General features: G+C 37.8%; 1 protein-coding gene across 6 annotated transcripts in view; it reads right to left on the bottom strand.

The window, feature by feature from the left end:
* NRG3 (neuregulin 3) overlaps positions 1–21,186 on the bottom strand; it is a 1,101,926-nt gene that overhangs the window by 112,932 nt on the left and 967,808 nt on the right. For 4 of the 6 annotated variants that reach the window (XM_028098948.2, XM_028098947.1, XM_088019857.1 and 1 more), the window contains exon 4: positions 11,869–11,895. In XM_028098948.2, the coding sequence (XP_027954749.1) occupies positions 11,869–11,895 (27 nt within the window). The remainder of the gene's footprint in view (positions 1–11,868; positions 11,896–21,186) is intronic. The other 2 variants (XM_028098949.2, XM_088019858.1) reach the window with 1 other exon arrangement.

A 21,186-nucleotide genomic window follows, 5' to 3' on the forward strand; every position in this document is an offset into this window, starting at 1 on the left:
AGGGAACACAAGCAGGGGGAGTGGGAGAGGGAGAAGCAGGCTTCCTGCTGAGCAGGGAGCCCGATGCGGGGCTTGATCCCAGGACCCTGGGATCATGACCTGAGCCGAAGGCAGACGCTTAGCGACTGAGCCACCCAGGCGCCCCTGTCAGCAACAATTTTATATAGATGTGCCACATGCATTTCATCCAACATATCTACACCAAATCATTATTTGTTGAGTATCTGAGATTCGAATATAAGTGTGGGGTCCTGCATTTTTGTTTGCTCAGTCTGGCAACCCTGCTCACAATGCTGTTCTACAGCTGAGGCCCTTGTTGAGAGTGTGTGTGTTCCTGACTCAGTACACTCGGAGCCCAGCACAGGGGCAGTGAAAAGAGATTATCATCACATTTGCAGAGAACATGCCATTTTCTATGATGATGGTTGGGCAGAACTATGGGAGGAGTTCAAGCTCTGGAGATATTTGATCTGAGTTATAAATTCATTTTTGCATGTATCAGTTGAGCAAATTGCTTTTACTTCCATCCACCTTGTTTCTTCATGTGTGCAATGAGAAAAAAATTACCTCATTAGTCTTTTTCAGAATAACTTTCTTTGTCCTGCCTGCATCCTATGTCTTTGTCATAATGGCAGCCTCACTGAAGCCCTAGTCTGAATATAGATAACTTCCTTGAATATATACCAAGTAGCTCTTCAAATTTGGGTACTAAAATACAGGATCAATTTTTCCTGGACCAAAAATCCGGTCGCTCAGATGATGGGGATTTTCTACATCACATATTCGAGATTTCTAATAACTTTGAAAGATAAAATGTGATTAACTCATGTGAAATTACCTACCATGCCAATAAGTCACATTAATAGTTAACGAGTGTTAATTTCCTTCCTTCCATTTCTCATAAGTGTTAGTAAGCTTTATCAGTAAGAAGAGTCTATATTCTGCTTCAAGACTCATCCAAGGAAATAAAGTGAATGAAATCCCCCTCAGAAGAGTGAGTGCAACATCCAAGTGGGTAGCTTCACTGGACAAGCAAAGTTGACTTGACTTCCTTCTCTTATGTCTGATTCTTGTTGGAAATATTAATGGAGGGAATGCAGCCAGCGTGCATAACCAGGTTGAAGATCTAAAGACACCTCCTTAGAACCAAATTCTAAAAAGAGAAGCTTTCATAGACGTCACTCTAGAGAAAGCTGATTCTGAAAACTTAGCTGACATTCCATGGAATGCCCTGGAAAATGGCTCCCATTCCCTAAGATAACTCCAGAGTCCCTACTTTCTAAGGTATAAAAATTAGCACACAGTAAAGAAGAGAACATTAATGTTCAATTTCCTTTTTCCAGAGTAATCAGAGTGAAGTAGACAACCTAAAGGCAAACCTCGGAGAGCATACGGATCAGAAATCCTCATCAGTGAAGCTGCTCCCAGGAGGAACAGGAGTTAGAAGAGCTCATTTTGATTAGCACTTAATAAGCACCAGGCTTTGTGCTAAGCACTTTATATGCTTCATGTGTTTAGATCTGCACAACAACCCGATGAAATTGGTAATGCCATCATCCCTCTTACACAGACTGGTAACTCCAGGATTAGAGATGATAAATCTCTTGTCCCAGGTCATACATATATAAATGGTGGAGCCAGAATTAAACCAAGTCTCTCTGTCCCTTTATGTCAAAGTTTCTCACCACATATGCAGAGACCTCCTATATCAGAATCATGTTACATACTAGAATTCTGGTCCATCCCATAACTAATCAGGTATCTGAGGCTAAGAACAGGAATTGACATTTCCAACGAGCTGCCTAGTGCCTGGGATGAAAGTTAAAGCTGAGAGCTCTTAAATTATGTTATTCTGCCCAGAATCTTCCATTATTCTCAGTATCTCAAACTGCAACTATGACACTAACAGAAAACATGGACTTAGAAGTGAGAACAACAATTCATGAACTATCCTATAAGTACCTAACCGGTCAGTCAGGATCCTCTATGATCACTGGTCCACTTCGAGGGCTGCACACAACACTTGAGTGAGCTGGAAGCTACGCTTTTGAGAAGTCCTCACATGCCACTCACTACATCAACAGGGGAAATCTTCAGGAAGAATATTGGTGACTAAGAGTTATCTAGAACTAAACCATAGGGCCTTGGGTTTCATTGATATTTTGCTTATAGATTTTTTAAATCATTTAATTAAATAAGGGTTAAGGAAACCAGACACCATTTAAATTCATTTTAAAATCAATTCAACAAATGTTTATTGAGTTCTTATAATTATGCTAAGCGCTGGACTAGAGATGCAACAATGAGTAAGTCCTGTTCTCACAGAGGTTATTTTCTAGTAGGGAGACTCATAATAAAAAGTAGACAAATAAACCAGTTAGTAAAAAGGTTATGGAAGAAACAGAAGAAGCTAATATGAATGAGATGGGAAATACATATAATAGGATGGCAAAGGAAAGTCTCTTAGGAAGTGTATTTGAACCGAGGGCTTTATAATGAGAAGGAAGCATGTGCAGATAAGTAGTGTAGCTGATACTGGGAGAACAGCCAGTGCAAAGGCCCTGAGGTAGACAGAGAGATAAGGAGAAAGACTGATATGGCAGAAACAGTGAGTTGGAACAGGAGCGGGAGGAAGTGAAGTCAGAGAAGTAGGCAGTACCAGATCATGGAGGACCTGGCATGGCAACATATGGTACCTGTATTTAATTCTTTCTTTCTTTTTAAGATTTTATTTATTTATTTGAGAGAGAAAGCATGAGCAGGAGGGAGGGGCAGAGGGAGAGGGGGAAGCAGGCTCCCCATGGAGCAGGGAGCCTGATGGGGGCTCGATCCCAGGACCCTGGGATCATGACCCGAGCCGAAGGCAGATGCTTACCCGACTGAGCCACCCAGGCGCCCCCCCCCCATTTAATTCTAAATCCATTAGAAAGTTTCACGCTGGGGAATGACATGATTTGAATTTCATTTTTAAATAAAAAGTTATATGTAATTTAAATTAAATTATAATGCAAATTGCCTATGCTAAAAACCAATATTTCTTCCCCCAAATCATCTCAACCTGGTCCTGTTTATTCTAACATCCTTATTAGGATGTTTCTTCCTCTGCCATGGAAATTCTACCCTTTGCTCAAATATAGAATCACTGTGCCCCTGGCTCTGCTCATTGTTCCTCACCCCCACAGCCACCCCATGTGTTGTGCCCTCACCTCTTTCCCTGTGCCTGACACAGACCAAAGGGAAATTCGTCTTCATGGTGCCCACAGAGTTATTCAAAGAGCAAACATTTGGTGAATATTTGGAGTAAACCCTGAGCTTGGCCCATGAGCTGGGGTTTCGCGCACAGTGCCTCCAGGCAACTTTGGTAGACAGCCACGGTCAGCATAACCGAATGTGATCATTCCCTGCTGAAGACCTCCGAAGGCTTTCTTTCACTATGCAATAAAACCGTTCATCTTTCCGAGGGCATATAGAGTCATCATAATTTGCTCTGACCTCATTGACCAACCACCTTGCCGACCACACTCCCTTTCAGGTGTATTATGTTTCTCCAGGGGCTTGGGACTCCTCACCATTTCGAAAAACCCTGTTCTCATCCACCGCTTATTGACCTGTGTTCTTCCTTGTCCCCTTTCCTCATGCTTCCTGCTGCCATCCCCCAGCTGTAGGAATACGCTTTATTCTTCCACATAAGGATGTCTCTATGTTCTAAGGAGATGTGGGTGCTCCTTCCTTTGTGTTCCTTTTTCGCAGGATTTATGAGAGTATGGTTTCTGAAATCCTAGCTCTATAAAATATGCTTCTCTGGAAAAATACTCAGAAAATATTGCCTACTCTAGCCTTCTCTCCAAGACTTATGGATGGATAAGTGTACTGGAGGCTCTGTAAAATCATGCAGCAGAAGCAGAGAACCTAGTACTTCCCACGTGGATGTGAACTCACACCCTATTTATGTGCATGAGTATGGAACACATGTTAACATCCTGCAACTGTTTAGGAACCCCAGGCTTGCCTTTTGTAAAACAAAACAGACCAAAGACTCTTTAATTAAAGTCCTTTTTTTTGCACTGAACTGTAATAATTGGTTTACAAGTCTGTTGCCCACACTGAACTGTGAACTTCTTGAGAATCTGTCTTACCTGTCTCGCTGTGGCTCTGGCGTGGTAAGCGTGAGCTCCCAAAGGGGCTCCACACATTCTGACTGAACTGTTTACTGAAGAGAACCAGTATTATCTTCACTTCCCGGCATCTTTAGATATTCTAACCATCATTCATTTTTTTTTTTAATCTCTCCAGTGCAAAACTTCATCTGGCTTCTAAAGCATTTGTCAGGGAGAATAGAATATAACAGTACATTCATTTTTTTTAACATTTTATTTATTTATTAGAGAGAGCGAGATAGAGAACATGAAGGGGGGAAGGGCAGAGGAAGAGGGAGAAGCGGACCCCTTGCTGATCAGGGAGTGCGACGCGGGGCTCAATCCCAACACCCTGGGATGATGACCGGAGCCCAAAGGCAGGGCTTAACTGGCTGAGCCACCAGGCACCCCCCCATTTGGTTTTTTTAACCTCAGTGGGAATTACTTTCCAATGACAATCTGAACATCTTTGTTGCTCTTTTTTCTAGCACACTTAAGAAGATCTTTGGAATCTACTATGAACTTATGTACATTTTAGATTAATTGACATATATATGTAATCAACTTGATACTGGCTAAAATCTCACATTCTTTTGAGTCTAATTTGACAATCCAAAAATCCAGTCCTTTCTGTTAGATCTTAATTTTCCCTATCCAGTAAAATAGCAGTCACCGCTTATAAAAGTTCAGAAAATTTTTAAGTGTTTAAGCTATGGCTTTATTTATTCCGTAATAAAAACATTGCCCTAGAAGCAATTGGAATGTCCAATCATGGCTGATCTTGATCCTACATATAGCATTTCACTGTCCCCAATTTACCTATCACTAAATTGATATAATCTATGCTTCATCATATTACAAAAGAAGTTCATGGAAGTCTAACCAGCTTTTGCTGCAGTCTACATGAAACTCCTAATTTAGTCATTTAGCAGCTTTGTGAAAAACTATAATATTAACTTGGCAAAAATGTAGTCATCCTATGGCAGCCTTTAGTGAATAGCACTGTATTTCCAAATTGTTCACAACAAATACTTTTTTCAGTGTCTGCAAATTAAATTTTATTAACCAATTCTGGAATCTGATCTACAAAAGTATTTACAGAAATGTCCATTTTCTCCTTTCTACAAATCGTAATTACTGTATCTGCATATTTTCCAGTGCATCTCTTGGTTGTAACCATTCCTCAAAGAAGACCACTGGAAGTTTTTATTTTCACCTGAAAATTCTGTCAGATTTTAATTTATTTCACTTATGGTTGTGACTGTTTAGAGACTTTTACTTCTAACCACTGGAGGTACAAATATGTGCTAATGACTAGTATCAGATTAATCATATATATATATATATATAATCAAAATGTTATAATACCAAAATATTATCCTAACATGTATGGCGAGGCTAACTTCAGAACAATCAAACCAAACCAAGATATCTCTTCATTCAAAAAAAAGAGAAAAAGAAAAATACTTGGAGGGGTTTGTGATCAGGAGCTGAATTTTAGCACTTGTACTGGGACCTATGTTAAAAAAAAAAATCATCATGTAAAGAAAGGAAGTGGCCATATTGCTAAAGAGAAAAATAACTCAAAAAATAAGATTGTGTAGGGCACCTGCGTGGTTCAGTTGGGTAAGCGACTGCCTTCGGCTCAGGTCATGATCCCAGGGTCCTGGAATCGAGTCCTGCATCTGGCTCCCTACTCAGTGGAGAGCCTGCTTCTCCCTCTCCCTCTGCCTGCCGCTCCCCCTGCTTGTGCTCTCTCTCTCTGTCAAATAAATAAATAAAATCTTTAAAAAAATAAGATTGTGTAAATGTTTCTTAGCAGAAGCTTGGGAAGTCATTGGGGAGATGGTTCTACTCACTATTCCATTTGGGAAATGTCTCCTATCAGAGGAGATGGATGTGTAATGCCCTTATACTCCAGTGGCATTCAACAGTTAAGACCACCTGACTAATGTCACTCAACCAGTCTGTAATTACCAAGAAACTTCAAATACAACACATTTCTGTAGCTCATCCTACAAGACACTATGACGACCAGCCAATGTGAGCCTTTTTGTGCACCTGTCAGTTATAATTCTGAATGTAAAGCTAAAGACTGGAATCTGGTTCAGTTTTCATTTTCTCATAGCTTGGATAATGTGGGTTATCACCCAAATTCTTATAGCCTCATGGAACTTGGAAAACATTACCTTTAACCCTTAGGATTAACTTCATTGCCACTTGAAGCATTTCCAGAGTGATCACGAAGCCCTCACTGTGGGACATGCCCAGCAGTTAGGCCCCGGCAGAATTCAAGAGCTCTGAAGGAAGGTAGACTTAGGTTCAAATTCTGTATTTGCCATCTCCTTGCTCTTTAGAGAGACATTTTAGCTAAACAGACCTCAGTTTTGTCATTTACAAGATAAGGATATACAGACTTCCTATCTCATTCACTGTTTTTATTTTTTAAAGTTCAATGAGATGATCTAAATTTTGAGGCACATGTCAAATATTAAATAATGTTAACTTACTATTCTGCCACATCTAATTTCTCATGTAATTTAATATGGTAAAGGGCATATAAAAAAGTAAACAAATATTCTTGATTGCACCCCCTCGGCAAACACATATACAGACACATTAATCCATAAGTTACCATTTTGTTTGATAAGAAAACATGATATATTCAATGAATGAAAACAGTTTTGTTCTACATAAGTCAGAAATTTCAGCGTAGAGAAAAAGAATCATCACTTCTGTGTCTCTAATGTCAATTCACAAATTTGGGGCATATACATGAACTCATTTGACTGACATACCAGCCTGTTAGATTTAAAGGAACACACACCAAATCACTCATAATAAGCATTATAGCTTTAAGGAAAATATCTCCACTTTATATCATCCAGACAGAATTAGAAACTAGACACTTCTCAGGAGATTATCTTCTGTTTTTACTAAAATATACTAAAACAACTATTTTACATGACAGAATGAAGAGATGCTCAATATATGGTGAAGTTTGAAATAATGACCTTATCAATTCTAAAACTATACACATATTTTAGACCTAGACCACAGAGTTTGAATATAACACATTTCTAAGCCTCTCCTTATAGCAAACCCAGAATTTCATTCTTTTTGCTTTTTTAACTTCAAAATACAGAGATTATTCTAGAATGACTTTTTCAGATTGTAGTTAAAAATCTCCTTTTCCCAAGTTCTATAAACCTTTTGATTTAAAAAATTATACTAGGGTTTACTCAATCAAAATCTGCATAAATATATTATGTTATCTTTAAAACAATGTCAAATCACAAACAAGACATTTAACTGACAGAGTTCCTTTTATTTTTCCATATGAAAATGAAAGAAATTTGCATGAAAGATCTCCCAATCTTCAGCTCTCCCTGTGGTTTGCTAATATGTTTGCAAGTGGCATTGCACCTGCTTTTATACAAACATCTTTGATGCCTACAACATCCAATGCATCAGGGTATTGTCAAAGAAATAGTTGCATAACAAAGAGCTCATATGGATATAATGATACGCTCCATGATTGAGCACCTGACCCTACAGTGAGATATTTCTCAGATGAGAAATCCCTCTTCATGATCAATGTGCCTTCCAAACTTTGGCCAATCTGACATGCCCTTAGGCCATCTGTCTCCTCTGGACATTTGGGTGGATTTCTCAATGAGTGTTTGTGCTTAGGGTGAAGTGTGTCTACTCCATCTCCTGATCTTTTCACCCTGTGTGGAAAACTGGAACATCTGACCTTAAAAATCTCAATTTTCCCTCATGCATGCATGCTGAGTAGGTCGTCACTAATTCAAGAAATATTTTTGATTACTGACAATATAAACTCTGATTTTACATTTTTTTCACAAACACAATTTTGTGTTTTCGTGTACCTTCAAATTCCTGCCCTATTTAAATCAATTAACTTTATTTTTTTAAACTGATACCGTATTCCAGGACAGTATTTGTTGTTGATATGTCCATTGTACTGGTCCCAGAAGCATCATTAAGAAAAATTCATGAATATAATTAAGGACAAATCCTTCTGAATGTTGACAGTTTTATGGTCATTAGGTTTAGCATGGCTTATATGATAAGATAATTATTCCTTGAAATTAATAAATCGACTCAGAAAAGCTTTTTGGTTAAGTGTTTTTACTGAAGTTGATATGCTTTCATCGGTCCTAAAGCAGTGACTCTAGGTAGCTTATGGACCCAGATAGAGAGACTGAAATAGCAAGGCTCACCCTAATGTGGAAGAAATACAGAGCTGGGGCAGATTTGGACTATGGTATCACTCAATACAGTTTGTCCACTTCGGCTAGTACTCAGCTTACATGTCTCCTCCCACAGGAAGCTGTCTCTGAATTTCCCAAACACCTTTAGATGCTTTTTTTTAAATTCACTTTTTCCTTCATTGTACCTTACCTATGTCATTTTGATAGCACCTGTTAATATTACCTCAGTTATGTGTAGCTTTCTTTCTTTTCAGTCTCAGAGCCTTTGGGCATTAAAGGATGTGGCTTATATATCTGCATCTTCGGTACCTTATCCATCTGGCATACAGTAAGTGTGAGAAGTGTATGTTGATTAAATAATAATAGGATTCTTGTTGAGTCATATGATTTGGAGTTCCTGCTTTAAATAGGAATTTATTAAACTGCACAAAGTATTCAGCTTTTGAGTCTGATCAATAACATAGACTTGGCCACTGGGAATACAAAGACTTGGGGAAAAGAGCTGTGTGCTTCATATCATCAGTCTGTGATCTGAGTCCCAACTCAAGGAAAGATGAAAGTAATATTGCCCAAAGTAAGAATGATGAAAGTTGAAAAGAAAGCTATTCTAGAACTCATTAAAACAGAGCTGACACTGATCATTTTAGGTACTCCAATATACTGACATGATTAGTTTATAGAGACTATGCCTACATTTCTGCTTCCCAGCTGTATTTATGCTAGAGAGGTCATATTACTGGCATGTAAGGTAGTAACCTTCAGTGGAAGGAATTTTACCCATACAGACTCTAAAATCACAAGTTAAATCTGAAAACATATGTTCCCAAAGCAACAAACAGAATTTTATATATTCAGTTAGAATATTGGTGGGGGTGAACACTCTCTGGAACTAGTAAGTTCAGTGGAAACAGTTCATTCACTAACCTATTCACCATTTCAAACAAGCCTTCATTAATTGTCATTATCTGTATACATGCTACATATTCCCTTCTGACATCTTGCTCAACCCCTTCTGTACAAGGCAATCTCTACTGCCGGAGTGAAATATTCACACACTGAGAACCCATTTCCTATAAGGCTTTATAGCTACGATTTGACACCAAGTTTTGCAAGACTCACTATAACCTTAGTCTTGAGATTCATATAGATGAACTACACAATTACCTATTATTTTTCACCTACCAGTAACTGAAGTCTTGTAAATGTTTTAACACAGACTTTTTAATACATATGTTGGTACCCTAGCAAAACTGTTACCATAACATAACTATATCATTGGACGTCCTCAGGAAAAGCCCAATAGAATGGTGACGGGTCCATTTTTTTTTTAACAGTTATAATTAACATCAGTGCAGCAAGTTATGTTTACCTAACCATAGCCATACCACTTGTGGAGTCTGAAGCTAGCCCAGCCCCACCTACCAGCTATATGGTGTTTCCTATATATGCAGTCATTCTGTTACATAACTTCTGGAACCTCTATTCTCAAAGCCTGCAATCACCACAATCCAGTGGGGGCAAATTTCTGTATCCACTAGATCCAGTACGCACTATCCACAAAGTGACTGTTGATGCTCAGACTTCCATGTTCTTAATCCCCACCATCACTGGTAAATGAGGAAAGTAAAAGCCATGTATCCTTCTCACAATTTATACTCTTCTACATGACGCTGCCCATAATTTTCTGTAATTTCTGACCCATATGACTATAATCTCCTCCCCATGCCAACAACATGCTTAAGTACTCCCACGATAACTACTCATTGATTACATTCAGGTAGCTAGCCTTTTGTCACTTCCTTCCACATCTACCTTACATTCCATGATGCTTCATTTGAATATTATCCTGAATTTCATTGCCCTTATGATTTTTCATCTCATCTATTCTAGCAAAACCCCAAGCCTGCAGGAATTGAGCTGTCTGCTTTTTCTATGATATAATACCCAGATAATAGAACACTAATGAAAAATACCACATAACAGGGAAGATCAATTCCAGTATAAATATTAAATCACTAAGCTCTAATCAACCCTAAAAACTTCCAGCAGTACACTACAAACTTGACATCTTCTCTCAATATACCAGAGGTACCCGGAACTCAACATTTCCAAACCTAATCTAGTAAAACATTTCCCATAAATCTGTTCTTCTTCCAGTGCTCTTTTTCAGTAAATGGGCCCACCTTTTATCTAAATAGGCAAACTATAAACCCTGCATCATCTTTGATAATCTCCCTTTTCTAACCTTCAACATTAATTCTTCTCAAATACTTGTTGATACCATGTCCTAAATATCTATCATTTTCCCCATATCTTCCACAATCACACTAGTCTAAGGTAATATCATCTTGCCTGAAATAGGTCTTAGGAAAATCTCAACTGTATATCTATGGTTTATTACCTATTATCTGTAAGCTTACTAGACTGTGTCATTGGACCAGTTTTTTTGTCCATTTTTACAATTTTTTGATCTCTAATATTTTGCATTTTTTCTTTGCTTATAGTGAGCACTTGATAATTATTTGCTGAATGAATGGGTGAATAGATAAATGAATACAATTAAACATAAATATTATCACAATAACCATATTCACATATGAAGTATTAATATCTATATTATATAAGAGAAAAATTTGAATTTCAACAAAAGCCAAAGAAACAAAGAATTATTAATTTGGATTTCAAGTTTAGGTCTTCTCAATTTCACTAACTTTAACTCCTGAGTATCGCTCCGTTTTAGCACCACGATGTATATCAAACCCATAGAATGTTTTCATTTTTTTATTTTTTATTTTACTTATGAAAGAGACTCAGAAAAGTATGTTCAATTCTTAATGTAATTATCTATGAACATAACAATAATAATAACAACAACAATAATAATAGTTCCTGAACATAATAATAATCCTGTGGAAGACATCCTAATGCTTTTAAAAATATACCATTCACTGCAACTACTTTCACAAGAAATATTTTAATTTTGTAAATGGAAATGTTTATATAGCTCATACTCCAAATTGACTGATAATAAAATGTATACAAGGTAATCATCATGCAAAAGGAAACTGAATTAGAGCAGAAAATAACAAAACTAACATTTTTAAGCCATCACTATTATTTTCAATCATTTATTGAGTGTTTGCCATCTTGTAGACATTGTGCTAAGCAATTTACGTGTGCAGTAAAATAGGAACTATTATCATCCCTATTTTACAGATAAGAAAATTGAGAAATAGAGCAAACAAAGCCAGGAGCCAAATCCAACCTCTATGATTCCAGAACCGCACTTAACATTCAATTGCCTTCCCAATAAGTAATTAAGTCTTTCATTTTCAGCCATTACTTAGTGAAAAATCGACAAAAACACTTTTTACTACTAACAGCATCTGATAATGAGACATTTCAATTATAATCAGATGGAGAAGGAGAATACTATATACATTATGAAACCTAGCTTTTTCTGGATATTTAAGGAACAAATTGTTTAGTCTTACCCATGAATTCAATCCCCAAGTGGTCTGCTACACCAAAGTCAGCATGTGAGGAAGAGAAACAGAAAAAGAGAAAAGGTTAGAAAAAATCCCACACAGAATTCAATGCTTCTAAGACAGACCTTTCAAGGCAAAGAATATGTCTTTATTTTAACAACCATTTTTTGAGACAGATAATTTACAGAGTGCCCACAATTAGGGGTGCTCTGAACTCTGCCTCGTATCTTCCAATGGCCTGGAACTTTAAATGAAATAATATTGCATTAATTACCAAGTATGCTAAGTATAAATTTGGCAAAATGGAAAAGAAAAAGAAATGGGAAAAGAAAAGTAAAAGAAACAAAAAAAGTTCACACAAAGAATATGGGGGGATGGGTTAGCCTGGTGATGGGTATTAAAGAGGGCACGTTCTGCATGGAGCACTGGGTATTATGCACAATGAATCATGGAACAGTACATTAAAAACTAATGATGTAATGTATGGTGATTAACATAACAATAAAAAGTAAAAAATATATATTTTCAGAACTCATGATATTTTATGTAGAATAACTACTTGTTCAATATAAATTTATCTGGACCTCTATGTTAATAATATGCCAGTAAAGAACTGCATGAAACCGTAACCAGGCCCTCTTCACCTTCACAAAAATGACATGATACTGGATTTTTTCCCCTTTATTTGTTAGATGAGAAACCTGTGGTTCAGTGAGACTAAAGTCTTACACTGTCCCATATGAGGCAGATCCAGGGCACAAATCCAGTCTGTCCGACCCGTCGGTCTTAGGACTATTAAGCTTGGCAGTGTTTCCTATCAAAAATGCATGACAGATGTGTCTATGTCTGTTTCCCGTGCATGTGGACAGCTGACCATTTTGACCCACTAATAATGTCTGTCTGTGGTCACAGTGATAAACCCGGCCTGGCTATACCCAGACATTCAACCATAGAGGTTTGTTTATTTAAATGGTGATTTCTTGGGGCGCCTGGGGGACTCAGTCGGTTAAGCAGCTACCTTCAGCTCAAGTCTTGATCCCAGGGTCCTGGGATTGAGCCCTGCGTTGGGCTTCTTGCCCAGCAGGGAATCTGTTTCTCCCTCTCCCTCTTTGTCTCTGTCTCCTGCTTTCTCTCTCTCTCTCTAGTTCTCACTCTTGCTCTCTCTGAAGTAAATAAATAAAATATTAAAAAAATAAATGGTGCTTTCTTTTAATCATTCAGTTATTCACTCATTCACTTTTAAAATTCATTGAATTATTTAATGATGGTTTTTGCTGTAGTAATGTATTTCTTAAATGAGAATACATGAAAAAAAAGTATTGCTACAATTGTATTTGTTTCTAAGACTAATTACTGGGCTTCCTTTTCTGAATTTTCTATTTAGAAAAGAAGCTTTTCTTTTTAGAAAATACGCATTTAGTTATCTTGACTATTTTAGAGCCTTTCTTTTTTGTGAATAATTCATTTTTTAATTTTATTGTGGTAAAATATATATAACATAAAACCTGTCATTTTAACCATTTTGAATATACAATTTAGTGACATTAATTACATTCACAATGTTGTGCAACCATCACCACAGTAATTCCAAAACTTTTCCATCACCCCAAAGAGAACTGTACCCTCAAAGCAATAATTTCTCATTTCCTTCTCCCCCTAGCCCCTGGTAACCGCTAATCTACTTTCTGTTTTATGAATTTGCCCATAAGTAGTTCATTTATAAAGTAATTAATTGAAACATGTCTTTTATAGAAAAAAAAGATGGTAACAATGCTTTTTTTGAAAGTCGATGCATTACTTTCTTTACATGGCATTTTTTTTTTGACTGCTTACTATATACTATGATAGATACCTAACATACTTTCATGAAAAGACAGGATTTTTGTTCTCAAGTGATTCAGAAATCAGAGGGAGCCCACAGAGAAAAAGTGCTGTTAATATTTTGTACTAGTGCTATAATGGAAAACCAGAACGTGTGCATTGGAAGGGGCAGCCAACGACGCATAAGCTTGCTCCCGGGAGAAACAATATGCCATGTGAAAGAATAGAATTGTAGAAAAGTTGCAAGACCATGTTTGGGTTCTTGTGCGAATAAGAAGCTTCCTGATGGTGTGCTCTTGGGGCCCTCGAGAGACAGCTATGGTATTTAAAAACAGGGATTTTAGTGAGATTACCCCTCATGAACCTAAAAAGAAGAAAAAAAAGATTAGGAATAAGAAATTTTGTAAACAATCGGAACAGATGTGCAGGAAAGAAGTCAGAAGAAGAAAGTATACTGAAATATGGGAACAGACCAAGATGTCCATGATATGACTAGGCAGTTAGAAAGCCAGTAGGCCCTCAGCCTGGTTGAACAAGAACTCTCTAGGGTAGCTGAGGTGGCTCAGAAATGACTGTTTGTCTGCTGTTTGTTTTGCCAGAAAATAGAACCAATGGTCATTCTTCATTCTTTCCCACAGCCTCGGCAGCTCCACTTCTATGTGTGATGGGGGAGTTGGAGAATCAGGCTTTGTGAGTCTGGAGATTGCACCAAGAAGTGAGTGGCATGCTTGGTAAATTTGAGGGCAATCTGAAGTTTTTATGCCACAATAAATTCAGGACCACTAGAAAAGGCAAACCAGAATTTGAAATTTATCTAAACACTGAGAGGTAAGGAGAATTTTTTTCAAGATTTTATTTATTTATTTGACCGAGAGAGCAAGCACAAGCACGGGGAGCAGCAGGCAGAGGGAGAGGGAGAAGCAGACACCCCAGTGAGCAGGAGCCCAATATGGGGCTCAGTCCCAGGACCCTGGGATCATGACCTGAGCCAAAGGCAGATGCTTAACCGACTGAGCCACCCAGACGCCAGAAAGTTAAGTAGAATTCTTAAGGAAAGGACAACTGTCTTCTCTTAACATAGCAGAAAAGTTACATCTAATTATTACAGTTGCAATTCTCAGAAATACTACCAAGGAAGGTGGCATTTATATTCTTGAATTTTATAGAGAAATTATTTTTTAATTTTTGTAATGAAGTTCATGAAAACTGACACCACTGAAACATACAAATAAAAAGATTGTTTAAAATCTCTCTCTCTCTCATGTGTGCATACACACACGACAGACACACAAACACACACACTTCTATCATTTTATTAAAGTGCTAAAAACCGTGATCATTATTACAGGTCTAAAGCAACCAACAAGCTTTGTTTCCACACAAAAGGATCAATGAAAATCCATGAAGAACATGACGGAAAAGCAATTAATTTTGACTATTGAGTCATATACAGAACATAAACCATAATATTTCTCATAACCCTTCACTGGTTTGCCCTTTCTTTTCTTTTACTTTTTTCTTTTTTTTTTTTTTAGAAAGGAGGGTGGGAGAGTGGAGGGAGAGGGAGAGAGCCTGGGCATGGAACCTGACATGGGGCTCGATCTCAGCACCCTGAGATCATGACCTGAGCCACAATCAAGAGTCAGACACTTAACAGACTGAGCCACCCAGACACCCCCCTCACTGGCTATTTCTTAAAGCAAACAGCCTTCCCGGAGATATTCAGGCCTGCATGAAAACAACAAGAGGGATATGATGAGAATTAATCAATTAATTTTTCATTTATTCATTCAGTCAACAAAGTACATGCCAAGAATTACACAGATATTGGGGTAGAAGAGGAGGCATATACCTTAAGTAAAAGCAGTTTGATTTCCCCTTTCATGGAATGTATTAGAAAGTGCAATTTCTATCTTTTGAACAGTTTGATTAACTTTTTTCTGTTCTTAATTCCCTTCACTTGTGTCATCCATCCCTCTACCTCCCTCCCCTCTGGCAACCACCAGTTTGTTCTCTGTATTTATGAGTCTGTTTCTGTTTGTTTGTTCATTTGTTTTGTTTTGTTTAAATTCCACATATCAGTGAGATCATGTGGTATTTGTCTTTCTCTGTCTGACTTATTTCACATAGCATAATACCCTCTAGGTCCATCCATGTTGTTGCAAATGACAACACCTCATTCTTTTTTTTATGGCTGAGTAATATTAACATCTTATGGCTGAGTTTGATTAACTTTTATATATAAAAATTGCAGTTCTTCTGGAATAATCACCCCTTTTGATTATATAATAGTGGCTAATATTTACTGAGCATTTACTATTGCCAGGAACTGCTTAAAATGTTATTTTTGCAGACTTAGAGGATTGTCAGTATCCTCATTTTGCAGATGAGGAACAGAGACATGGAGAAGGGCCCAAACCTCCCTTCCACTGCATTGTTGTAAATGGTGGAAATGGAATTCAAACTAGGCAGCTGGACTCTTAACCACCAGTTACATATACTCAGGGTTTACACTTGCCCTCCCTGTGAAGGAAAAGCAAATTTTTACAAAACTATCAGGTAATGAAATGTTCAGGGAGGAATTATTGAATCCACTTAAGAGAACAAATTATTTTCATGTATCCTCAGGCACTGTAGAAACAGGGCTTTTTTACTTGTTCACCCGTAGTTGCTTGATAAAGTGCCAAATATAAGCTAGGTGGAGGGGAGGTTCCCTCTCTCCAAGGAACCAAACTGGCAAATCATTAATATTTCTTCATTGGTTACTAGGGAGTTCTCTTCTGATGAGGCTGGTCTAATTGAAGTGATGTGCTTGAACATACAGCAAGGGGTATATAAAGAGTTGTGTCTGAATATGTGCCAAACATTGAACCAAATAATCTCATAATTGGCAATATATTTAACAAATGACTGCAGCCCTGCTGCAGAACTGATAGATCCTTTTTTTTTTTTTTTTTAAGATTTACTTATTTGAGAGAGAGAGGGAGGGAGAGAGCACGTGCAGGGGGAGGAGGGGAAGGGCAGAAGGAGAGGGAGAGAGAATCCCAAGCAGTCTCCTTGCTGAGCACAGAGCCCAATGCAGGGCTCAATCTCATGACCCTGAGATCATGACCTGAGCCAAAATCAGGAGTTGGACGCTCAACTGACTGAGCCACCCAGGCACTCCTAGACCTGAAATATTGAGATTTGAGGGTGAGGCAGGTGACCAGCACAAGGCTGGAGGGTGAGGCAAGACAGTCCCTCTCTAGGTACTGGTATCCTGAAGGGAGAGGGATATTATTACATTATCCTTTTTCCATCTACTTAATGCGACTTAGGAAATGAATTGCAGGTCAGATTCCAAACTCTGTGCTCCCTTCCCTTGTTAAATATATATTTTTATCAGCACTCTACATTCAATTTTAAAATTTACACATGTTCATAAATAAAGTTTAGAAAGTAAAACATGATATTAATAAGAAATTGACACCTCTCTTCCTACCTCCTAAAAGTAATTCCTGTTCATTTTTCGTTCTAGCTTTTTCTAGTCTTTCCTCTGTGCATCTAAAAAGTTAAGGCCAATTTTACACAAAATCACCATGCATTATGTGCCTGAGTCAGAGGACATCCTGTGGCCATTTTAGCTCCATCATCCCAATGCCCCTCTCTCTTTCATCATAGCAGAATTGACAGCTTTTTCTACTGTTGAGAGTAAGCCTTGACATTATTACTGTGGCCAGTCACACACCAGACAGGTCATCAATCACGGAGAAGCAAAATCACTTTTCCAGAAAAGTACACAGACCCGTTCTCCTTTCCATGGGCCTGTTATAAAACATGGCCTCTTTATTTTTCTTCTCAAAAGCTCAATCACTGATTCCTGTTAAACAGAGACACCTTTATTTCACATCCTCTAAATAAGAATGTCCATTTGTAGCAAAGGCAAGCCGTGGAGACCATGCCACATGTTGATGCCGTGAGAACTCAAGATGAGCATTCTACTTCATACAGTGAAATATCGAAACAGGGTTACAACAGGGGTTTATGAGTGGCCACCTGCCCAGCTGGCTCCTCAAAGATGAATCTTGCCTAAGTAGCTTGTGGAATTTTCCAGTGAAAACATCTTGGAGCTTGAGACTTAAATCTGATTCCATGTTCACAATAACTGATTGAAGAATTGAATGAGAATCAGCATTGCATAGAATTCTTCATTCAAAAAAGATACTGCTTTTTGATTATATGATTAACGATAGTAAATTTGTACAGCTGAATACACTAAGTAAGTGCAGTAATTCCCCCAGCATCTTCTCATATTTTATTGGCTTTCTCAGCTTCTCATATTTTCTCAATGGGTACTTCGACACACATTATTTCATATAATTTAAAAATTAGCCTGTTAAGGTAGTGCTACTGTGCACCATTTAACAGCTGAAGAAAATAAGCTTCTGTGAAAACCTAAAGGTCATATTTGGAGGTTCCTAGATTCTTAGGGTGGAAAAGTATCTTAAATCCCAGGGTGAAGTGTAGTTGCTTCTTTTCCTTGCTGAGTTATCACTGCAGCCTCTCACAGAGTCTGACATTTTGTAGATGCTCAATAAATATTTATTGAATGAAATGCTATGTGGGTCAGCCCCTTTGCCCACTGCAGATGATATTCCTATTCCTTCAGAGCACACCCAGCCTGTTTTCTGTTACTTCAGTTTTTGAGGATTCCAAGGAACATGACATCTCTGGTGGCAACTCTTTCAATATCAAAGAAACAATATCTACAAATGTTTTTAGAAAATTTTCCCAAATCAAAGTACATTTAGTTACCACTCACATGGGTCTATAAATCTGAAGTCCAAAAATGACCAGGTTATTACCTGAAAAACTTCAACATACGTACATCTTCGTCACATGATTTTTGTATGTAACTTAGGATTCATTTGAATTATCAGGAAAAAATGAGCGGTGGCCAAGAAAGTGCAATTTATGATAGGCTGGAGTAACTGTTTTGGCCTAAGGCCAAAAAAAGCACGTATGTTGGAAGCTTATTCGATAATAAACTATAAAGTTAAACTATCATGCTGTCTATCAGGCTATATTTGCCACCTGAGTCTTCCAGATTTCCTGGGCATTTCCAACAAACACACACACACATTCTATATTTGGAGTTACATAGTTTATTCTTCAGTGAATCATGAATCAACTGCAGGGAAGGAAAAAAAAAACAGGTAGTTTTTTTCCCCCCATTTTACCATCTCAGTCGAGGGAGGTCTTCACACAGGTGGCTACTCATATAAGAAGTTCTTATTTTAATGTCTCTTAAAAAAAAAGAAGAAGCAATTTGATAGCCACTAGAATTACAGAGCGTAGAAGTGTGGAACACGATTGTCATGCAAGGCTATGGAAAAAAGCCTCCACAGGAAAATTTGCAAGAAAAGCCTTGGCGGAGGCTTTTCTCCATAGCCGTGCATGACAATCGTGCTCCACACTTCTACGCTCACCCCCTGCCTCTTTTCCATACACAAACTCAGCTCCACCTAGGGAATGAACGGAAGTGTTTCAACACAACATGCTGCAGATATTTGGAAAGCTGCTTTCTCTGGCTCATCTTTTCAGACTCAGCTCAGGCTCCAGGTATTTGGAAGCGCTGCTTACTCTTGCTCATTTTTTTAGACTCAGCTCAGACAATACCTCGAGTGGTGTCCTTCCCAGTAACACTTTGCTCTTTCAATTCTATCTTGTGGTCATTTATCCAGCAATCTCACCTTCTTCTGGACTATGTTCCCTATCTAGCAAGTACTAACTGCTCGAAGCATTTTTGTTGACTAAATACACAAATGAATGGATAATGAGCATCCAAATAAATCAATCAGTTTATTTGTTTAAATGCATTTATTCATGGTGCCTAATGTTTGGTATGGTTCTTCTAAAATGATACATAAAATCAGGCAACTGGGAAGAAAATGTGGCAACCTTATGGTTTCTGTTGTTAATTGTGTTTCATTGCTTCATTCTGACAAAATAACACATTACAATATTGGGAACATCTTAATTTAATATTTAATTCTGTAAGGTTTTTTTTTAATCAAAAGCAATGGTGTGGGAATAGTTTCATAGCTTACGATCCTTATGCTGGATATTTCTGTTACCGAATTTAAAAGCCACATCAATTTATACTTATAAAGCCCTGAACACCTGGGAATACTTGATAATGAGCACAACAGAAGACACACTTGGGCTCGCTAATGGATTAATTTATTACTTTTGCAGACTTAAAATGTAGCAATAGGATGAAATTTTTTTCCTTAAATGCATAATCAGCTGAAAGTGTTATTTGTCTCATTTAAATGCAAAGAACAATTCTTCTTTTGCTACCTGCTTCCCAAATCCATTAAGTAGTTAATAACATAAGGACTAATGTAAGCTGCCTTTATTTAATAGAAATAAAGAAATAGAAATTAAACTGGCAGAGCCTTCTCACAACAACGGCTTCCCCCAGAGTAGCTGGATTATTCTTAGTAGAGAAGAAAAATCAAGGGAAGCTCCTTTATTTAAAAAAAATGGAAGAAACCATTATCTAATTTTGCCCATAATTAGCTGGGACCTCAGTCGAATCCGCGTACTTTGAAGTTCTTCCCCTTGTTCTCCCACTACCTTCTTCCATAGACTTGATAACTATATGTATTTCCTAGATACTTAATGGAAATAATCATTCTGCTGGGCGTCCAGTTAGTGAGATTACTTTCTCAACATGGTGTGCAGATGTCAGAAGCTGAATATGAATGAATCTAGAAAATTCTAATTTTACATCACTTAGACATTAACAAGGCAAATCAACAGAATCTACAGCATCATTCCTCTAAACTACCATCTACAAATGATATATACCTGAGAGTCTATATGACAGCCTCCTGGCGCATCCTGATAGCATCCTTCCTAGAGAGAGTATTTTATAGTGGAGGAAACTAAGATTTAGAGACATGCATGAATCTGCTCAAGATGGGAGCATCTGATTTCATTAACTCATGCTGCTCTCACCCACAGAAAACTTTCCACCTTGCCTTGCAGGCCATGTACATCAAACATTAATGATCCAACCCCAGCCCGCTTCTCCAGCCCTACCTTCACACTATCCAATTCCAATGCCTCACCTTGCATGTGCCCTTTGGCAAACTCTGGAAAGCATGTCTTTTCCCACATAATGTCTCCAATAGAGAAAGCGTTTCACAGAATCTTTTAAGTGTATGAGCTCTTAAGTGTCATCACACTCCTACCTTAATTATTGGAGTTACTTGTTTACTCGCCCAGGTCCCCCCAAATGATAGTACATGACTTAATAAAAAGATGATACTTAATTTCTTTTTATATTATAGATTCTGAGATCTTCCTGGCACAGAGAGAACATTTGATTAAATCAAGAAAAACTATACAACTGCAAGGATTTTTGAAGCTTCACTCCAGGTGATCTCTGTGGCTGGTAGTTTGTTCTATCCCTTCCTCCATTGCTTTACAAAGAAAAGGTCTTCACAATAAAAA

This window comes from Eumetopias jubatus, unplaced genomic scaffold (genome assembly GCF_037043125.1).
Source record: "Eumetopias jubatus isolate StellerSeaLion01/CBP00866 unplaced genomic scaffold, mEumJub1_p1.0 scaffold_17, whole genome shotgun sequence".
In the NCBI taxonomy this organism is placed as follows: Eukaryota; Metazoa; Chordata; class Mammalia; order Carnivora; family Otariidae; genus Eumetopias; species Eumetopias jubatus.